The sequence below is a fragment of the Emys orbicularis genome, chromosome 2 (genome assembly GCF_028017835.1).
Source record: "Emys orbicularis isolate rEmyOrb1 chromosome 2, rEmyOrb1.hap1, whole genome shotgun sequence".
NCBI lineage: Eukaryota > Metazoa > Chordata > Testudines > Emydidae > Emys > Emys orbicularis.
In genome coordinates, this window is record NC_088684.1 from 22384779 (window position 1) to 22393294 (window position 8516).

At 45.2% G+C, this 8516-nt stretch overlaps 1 protein-coding gene across 1 annotated transcript in view; it reads right to left on the reverse strand.

Moving 5' to 3' along the window:
• Window positions 1–7881, reverse strand: part of FAM91A1 (family with sequence similarity 91 member A1) — a 55081-nt gene extending 47200 nt beyond the window's left edge. The window contains exons 1-3 of the mRNA XM_065399200.1: window positions 7702–7881; window positions 2010–2094; window positions 754–905 (exon numbers count right to left, since the gene is read on the reverse strand). Coding sequence (XP_065255272.1) covers window positions 754–905; window positions 2010–2094; window positions 7702–7773 — 309 coding nt within the window. The 5' untranslated portion in view covers window positions 7774–7881. The remainder of the gene's footprint in view (window positions 1–753; window positions 906–2009; window positions 2095–7701) is intronic.
• Window positions 7882–8516: the final 635 nt, after the last annotated feature.

Below are 8516 nucleotides of genomic sequence, written 5' to 3' on the forward strand. Positions count from 1 at the left end.
TAGTAAAACTGGAGATGTTCATCCAAACAGGGGAAGAAAAAGGCACTAATGAAAGTAGCTAATAGTAATCACAGTAACAATTATCAATTTACTCTATATTAAACTGTGTGCATCTTTTACTCAAATGACAAAATATTATGTGTACTGTATGACAGAGAAATGACAGAAGGTTACCAGCAGAGCTGGTTGGGCACTTTTTGATGAAAAATGCCAATTCACCAAAACTGTAAGAGAGAGTCAGTTATGACAAATTTCCTCATTCTGAACAATTTTTTTAGATGTTTCAAAGTTGTCAAAATGGACTGTTTTGACATTTTCAGAATGAAAAAGTTCCATTTTTTTTTCAGGTCAGCATGACTTTGTTTTGAAATGCAAGTTAATTTGTAGTAAAAAAAAGTTTAAAAGGTCATAATTGAAATAAAATGTTTTGATTCAATCTGAAATTTTTGGGATTTTCGGTTTGCAAAAAATTCGGAGTTTTCAATTGATTCAGGACTGGAAAACCATTTCCCATCCAACTGCTGTTGCCAATCCCTAGCTCTGCAGAGAGGCATTTGGGGGTAGGCTGAGTTGTGATTATCAGCACAATTCTGAAGAAGCTTTCCTTCATGCTGCTCATTAGCAGCAGCAGTCTCTCCAAGAGCAAACAATAACAGTCATTTGACTGGCTGGCAGACATTACAATGCTACAAAAAGCATTTCTAGAAGTACAGAGCATGACATGTTTTGTTTTAATTCTGTTCCCAAACTCACCTCCATTATTCCTGTGTAATACGAAAATGGTGTTATCCTCAGGCCTTTTACCATGATGTCAGACAAATGGTAAGGGTAGAGCATGAGATGATCTCTACTGTATTTTAACAGTTCCTCATAGTATTTTCGTTCTTCTTTCTTGACATGCTTAACTGGGGGGGAGGAGGGGGGAGGGAGGGAGAAAGGTCAGGCTAATATTCTGTTACACTGTTCTCTCAAAATGGTGCAGAGATTATATTTTTACATTTAAACTGCATGGCAACACACAAAAAAGGTTAGTAGTAAAATGGTATGAAATTGACTTAAGAAATAAAAGGGGGAGCTGATCCAAAGATGTTGAACACCAACATCTGCTATTAACTTCTATAGGAGATACAGGTGCTCAGAGTCTCTCAGGATCAGGTTGGAAATCAGAAAGATTACTCGTGATAAGATTAGCTATTAAGCTACTGAATAATTTCCCAAGGAAATAGTGAAAACCCAATGAGAGTAATTTAAAGCTAACTAGAACATAGCACTGAAGAATATATTGTACGGAGCAATCCTACATTTTCAGCAATGATAGAATAATCTTATTGTTTGGTTTATTATGTGCCTCATTTCTAAATGAGACATGCCATTCTCGCATAAACAGACAAAAAAGGAGAATGAAATATACACTCATGTTCATGATTTAGAACGCCTGGAGTTACCAGCAAACCTCCTTTTCAAGCAGTGAGAGCTCTGTCCACTGCAGAAGAGAAAGTGAGTACAACCGGTGTGAATCCAATGAGAATTCTATGTCAAACAGCTTGGACCCCAGGCCTCCTTCTTTGTACCTGTCTGGGCTCCTTCGAGAGGGACACTTCCTTTGACATCATGGCTGTAAATTAGTTAAGTCCTCCATTAACAAGCCCTAACCTTGTTTGAAGGGCTCAGATGGCACACAGGAGACTAAGTCGGCTATCAGTAAGCTTCACTTGGAAACCTGCAGAGTCTGAAGGGTGCATTCCACAAAGAAGCCACTGCAATTAAGTGGATTTCAAAGTTAATTTACTTTTGGGGTTCTAGCATTAAAAGGGTGTTTTTTGGTGGAAATTTGGTGTTTTGCTGGGGTCTTTTTTGGTGGAAATTTGGAGGATTGAGATGTTCTGACAGGTCTGTAGTAATTTCAGTGACATACTTTTGTAAGCTATTAAAGATGACAGTACACTCAAATGAAGGCTTTAGAAGTAGAGTCAGTTATCAAATTGAAGTTATCAGGCTTCCACACTCACCTAAGTTATTTCGGTATCGTAGCTGATTGCGGATACTATAGAGTACAACCTGCTTTTCATACTCCCTCTGAGAGTTTCCAAGACCCTATGAAACAAAATATAAATGTTATTGTAGTCAAATTGTATAGTCCTTTAATTAAATCAGTGTAACTTGTACTACAGACAGGTATATTCTACTACATCTACTGAATTCTCCTCATCTGTCATTGTAGTAATAGGAGGTCAAGATTATCCATCTAACTGAATTAATGCAGGGTACCTTTGAACCGTACTTTTCTAAGGCTATGTCTACACTACAGAACCTATGCTGGCATAGCCCCCACTACAAACCAGCATACACTGGCAGAAAAACTTTCTGTTGGTGTAAGAACACTACCTCCCCAAACAAAATTATCTATGCCACCAGAAGCCCTCTTCTGTCAGCATAGCTGCATCTACACTTGGAGTTTTGCTGGCATAGCTAAGTCAGTCAGGGATGTGGTTTTACCTCTGACCGAAATAGCTATATGCCAATATAAGTTTTAAGTGCAAACAAGCTTAAGTGTTCTTGCACCACTATACTGACCAAAAGAAAGAATCAAATCCTGAAAACAAGTCTGTATGGGCCACATATACTCATTAGGACCCAATCATGCAAAGTGTCAAGCATCTCATAAAGTGCTAAGCGCTTGAGTGAAGGAAGGTCAGAACCTTGCAGGATTAACTTCTTAGGCCATATCTATACAAAGTTGCATAGGGTTTACTAAAGTGTGATGTAAAACTGATTTAGTTAAACTAATGCAACTTTGGCTATAGATGTAGTTTGTAAGCCTGGTTTAAACCTGAATGTAAGAATGTCCACAAAGGTTTACACTCAGAAAAGAGGTGTGTTTTTCACATATGTTTGCTAATATGTAAAAAGCCTAGTGTAGACCAGGCTGTAGTTTTAACATGTGCTAGCTGGTTAAAGTATACCCTTGGCTCCTCCTGAGGCTTCACTTTGACCAACTAATACATGTTAAAACTACAGCTTGCCTTGTCTACATTAGGATTTTAACAAATTAGCCAATGTCTTTTTTCCTTAGTAAAGACATGGCCAAAATTGCACCAGTTTAATTCAGCTGGCTCAACATCACTTTAGTTAAACTGGTGCAAAATTTGTGTGTTTAGACAAGCCCTTAGTTAAACCATACCAAAGTCCAGTAGACACTAGAATTTAAGAATGGTTGTGACAAGGTATACTAAACCCAAAGGCCCGCTGCTGGAGGCCTCACAGTCCTACCACACCCTGCCCCAGAAAAAGAGCAGAAGAGGTGAGTCCTCCAAGAGGCTGAGAGAAGGACTGCATGGGAAGCAGTCAATTAGAATAGAGAGGCTGCAGGGAAGGAACCAGAGCCTAGCAGCCTCATATGAAAGGAGCTGCCGGGCCTAAGTAGATTCAGTTGCTGGCTGGAGCCAGAAGAGCATGGATGGTGCTCCCGGCTCGGTGCAGCAGTTCCAGTACCTGGACAGAGCAGTTGCCGGACTGGGGGAGCAAGGAAGATGCTCCTGGCTGGCTGCTGGGACTCAAGCAAGACTTCAGCCCAAGGTAAGGGTGAAGCTGAACATGCTGGGACCATGGGGAAGTGGCCCAGGGAACAGTAGCAGCAACAGGTTAAAGGGATGCAGTGGGTGGCTGCTATTTGCAGGGTCCCTGGGTTGGGACCTCGTGTAGTGGGTGGGCCCAGGTCCCCCAGCACCAGCCAGAGGGGAAGTGACTAAGTGTCTTGAGAAGGGAGTTTACATACACCCTGGGAAGGGGCTGAAGACGCCAAAGGGATCAGTATGTATTGAACTTTGATACCCCAGACGGGGGATGAACTGAACTGAAAAAGCAACTCAGCTGGAGAGCTAGGGTCGGTTGAGGCTCGCTACAGAATGAAGAGTCTCCAGGGAGGAAGCCTGGGGGCACTGCTCCATCCCAGAGAAGGAACTATTTGAGATCTAGCCCTGGAGTGGCTGTGGACACCAGCCAGGGTACTGGGATAGGCCTTTTTGGACTGATGAACGTTTTAGCCCAGGGAGGACTGCAGAAGACGAACAAGGGTACTGTGATAGGCCCCACTGGACTGTTTATGTCACAAGAAGTCTATTTTATTTCACACATGGACTGTATGAGACTCTGCCAGAGGGTTGAACCACTGAAAACCCACCTGAAAAGTGATGCTGCCGACAGAGAACACCGCAAGAGCTGAGCGAGAGCAGGCACATGCACACCCGATAGGAGGCGCTCACATAAGGTGAGTGGCCCTATCACAGTGGCTTGTTTTGATTTAGCCTAAATCTGCTATTAGAAACGGGTTTAAGTGAAATCAAAATAAGCGTCCCCAAAACCCTCTGCAAACTGGATTTTAAAGAAAAAATTTTAAAATCACATCTTAAGTTAAACCAGTGCAACTCTGAACAGAAGCAAGCACTTAATAAGGAGAAGAGCTACAGACTGCATTATAGAGCTCCTTGAATAACTCCTGATGTCAGAAGTAAATCTCATACGGACTCTAGTCTGGGCATGGGGGGTGGGAGGGGAAATCAACTAGCCATTAGTGAACAAGAAACTTTTCCTAACAAGCCTGGAGGACAAAAGCACCAATTAATAAAAAAAAATTAAGGCTTAATTTGTTTAATGAAGGAAGGAAGGTCCCAATCTTGCAATCCAATCTATAAGTCTGGCACACCAAAGACTTTAATGGGACACTGCATGGGCAACCGGCGTATGTACATACACACACAGTTGCAAAAAAACAGGACCCAAGTTTCTAGCCCTTATGATTGAACATAATTTTCCAAAAGTGACCCAAGTTTAAACTGATGTATTGTTGCCTTCTGAATACTGCACAATACGAAAACATTGTAGTGAGCATATTTTCAGATACTTTCATCTATAATTTTACTAGAAGAAAAAGTTTTATAAAAGAAAAAATAAAACAGGTAAAAATTATTTGAGGCTTTTACTACTGTTACAGAAGGTGAACAGACATTACATTTTAGGAAATTTATTCAGTTCAAGCCCATTTTCTGTAAGAATAAGAGTTAATTCTTCATGCACTATAGTTGTATAACTGGTCTTGCTGAAGACTGAACTACATAATCCTTAACAGAACTGAACAATCTGAGGAATAGCCTTAAGTATAACAACTTGAAGCTCAAGGGAAAGAATAATGGCCAGTCACTACTTCTGCGGGACAGTATATTTACTAGTCTTCAAAGGCTATTATCAAGAACTGACGGAGCTAATCAAACAATTTTAATGCATGAACAGAATATACCTGGTACTAATATCACACGCGTCTCAATATGTTTGGCACCAGAAATTTTATCTGGTGTTGTTAATTTCAAATCAATTTCACTTTCAAATATTCATTCACTGAATATTTTGTGAAGTCCAACAGTAAGTAACCATTTCAAGAGAGGATATAGTACGGTATAAACTGTCATTTCAAAAACATGTTTCAACTACTTGAGGCCAAGCATAAAACGTGTTTGCCCTGGAGACCCTTCAATTATTTTTCTTCTACAGTTTAGCTGTGCAGCAGTAAAATTTCATTAGCAGGTAATACCTTGCAGTGGCACTTAGAGTCTTAAGCCTTATATCAGAGGGGTAGCCATATTAGTCTGTATCCACAAAAGCAATGAGGAGTCCGGTGGCACTTTAAAGACTAACAGATTTATTTGGGCATAAGCTTTCATGGGTAAAAAGCCCACTTTGGTGCCACCGGAATCCTCCTTGTTTTTAAGTCTTATATAACGCTTTGAAATCCTTAGATAAAATGTAACATAATTGCACAGTGTGCACAGATCCAACCTTAAAGCAAGTAAATTCACACTGAGCTTCAAAGCATCAGCTGCTTGAAAAGAAATGGATTATGTTGCAGACAGTTTCCACATACTGTTAGATGTCCAGATAGAAGAGAATGTGTAACTACTGCCACTCTCACTAAGAGGAAAAGATACTTTTACTCAAACTTCCTTTTTTTTTTTTTTTTTTTAAGTGTTCTTCCGAAAGTATTGCAGAAGTTACGTTTAACTGATGTTTTATCTAGTAGCAAGACTTAAATTAACTTGAAACTATTTTAGGCTGATTTACATAAGCATTAGCAGTGCATTTTCAGGTTTACAGGTAAAGAGAAATAAAGTCACTTATGTTCCTGCTACAAATTAGCTCTTGAAGTCTCACTAAGGAGCTCAATAATTCATATACCAGGATTTACAGTCAATGTTCATCTTTCTTCCAACACCTTTTCTCCCTTTCTCCTGTGTAAGAGAAGGAATTATTTTTCAGTTTCTGCTTTGAAGTAGCATAAGACTCCTAAGATGAAAAGAGACTTTCCTTCTTGACTTTAAACAATGTATCATTTGGGCTGTCAGAAGCCCATTAAACGTGGCACTCATCAAAATTTCATGGGGTTTCCATTTTCATTAACGCTTATTGTGACATTTCCCTTATTGCTGAAAACTAGAGCAGCATAATCCTTAATTCTTGAAACCTCTCCTGGTTTATTGTACACAGTACAGTGTTGACTAGGGAGTCCTCCCCTGGATCTGAACTTCCCCAGAAAATAATCCCTAGTCATTTAAAGCTTCACTATGAACCACACTTCCATGTTATGACTGTTTCATCTCAACCTAACAGGCGTCAGAATCACCTGTGCTTTCCAGGAGCACCTAGTGATCAAGCACCACACAGGGAGGGACGGAGACAGGACAATCTCTCTCTCTCTCTCTCTCAGTTCACTTACTGAAAACTGAGATGTTTTAGAAGCACACACTTACAGCACTGAGGCCACATGCTTAAATAGCACCATTTTTTCCCCATGATGCTCTGGAGTCTATCCGATAAATCCCAACTCCCCAATGTCAAGACAGGAGGCAGATGAGATCCATAGTCCCAGAAGGGTGGGGGGCCCAATTACCCTTTGCCAAGGACCTGAAGGTGATGAAGAAGAGAGGATGTGTTGATTCTGTAAGATGGCACAGGCGACAAAGGATAGATACCAATACGAGAGATGAAGGAGCAAAAGAAGGTGATTGGGGCACAAGGAGTCCCCTTCATGGGGAAGATGAAGATAGGTGGAGCACGGAGGTAGGTACGCCCCCCAGTTGCAGGTGTAGCGAGAGGGCCTGATAATGGGAACGGCAGAGCCACTGGAAGGGGCAGCTGAGACCCGAGAGAAGGCAATGGTGTTGCCCCAGAAGCCCCGCCTGGCACTGGGAGGGAGGACGATGCTTTCACCTCTCCTGTCACTAGGCTCTAGCTGACACCGGCAGCCCAGCGGGTGGCTGACGATCCCCGCCTCTCCCCGCCGTGCCAGTCGCTGTGTAGCACTGGCAGGGGAGCGATCCGCGCTGTCCATGGCACCTGTCCAACTCTGTGGGCACAGGGAGGCTGGTGTCCAGTCATGGGCTGTTGCTGGGGGAGGGGCTTTGGTACAGCTACCCCTCCCCCCAGCCCGGCGTCGGTCAGACGCTGGCGGGAGGGGGATGGTACCAGTACTTGTCTAACGCTGGCGGGAGGGGAGCTGGAACCGGCCCGGCTGCCCTACCCACCCCGGTACCGGTCAGATGCTGGCAAGAGGGGGGTTGGTACCCACCCAGCCGCCCCTCCCCCGGCCCGGTGGGGCGCTGGCGGGAGGGGGTTGGTACTGGCCCGGCTGCCCCTCCCCCGCCATGCCGGTACCTGTCGGACGCTGGCAGGCAGGCGGGCCCAGGGGTAGTTATGGCGGATGTGGAACTCCACGTCTATGTTCATGGCGAGGGGCCGGGACAGGCTACGGCCACCCGCTCCTCACAGCCCCAACGCAGGGGGGCGCTCCAGCACGGGCTCCTCCCTCCCGCCGCGCAGCCTCTACCGACACCTCGCTCCCCCCACCCCAAACCACTTCCGCGTTACGCCCCCGGAAGCGCCACCCCGGCCCTACGTCACTTCCTGCACCTAGGCTTGAACGCTCCGATAGTTCCACGGGCGCCCGGCTGGCTCACGGGGCTCGTGCACAGTGGGAAAGGTGGGCCTGGCCCTTTAAGGGGGAGGGGCTGCTGATGCGCTCTCAGGGCATGACGCAGTCAGGGAGGGCGTTTCCGCTGAGTCCCCTCCCTTGCCCCCTGTCTGTAAGCGCTCAGGCGCCTGCGCTACCCTCTTCCCCGCAGCTCTCCCCCTCAGCTACCGCGGGGTGCCTGGGCGCCGCAGTCTGGCCCCCGCCCGGCTGCGCGGGGCCGGTACACAGCGCCGCTGAGGCGCGGAGATTAGAGCCGAGCCCAGATTCCAGCGCGGCGCTCCCACGCCCCAGGCTAGTGCCCCAGTCTGCCCCCTGTGCACCAGCCTACGGCCCCACCTCACCGCTGCGACCCCTTCCTGCCCAGCCCCCGCACGGCTACGCTCCCTGGTCCCCTGCCCCAAACAGCGTCAGCCCTGAGGCTGTCCTCAGTCTCTGTCATGCCTCCCTGAGCCTGACCCACAAATTGCTCCACATCTAACTCCCGGGCCCGGACCCTCTA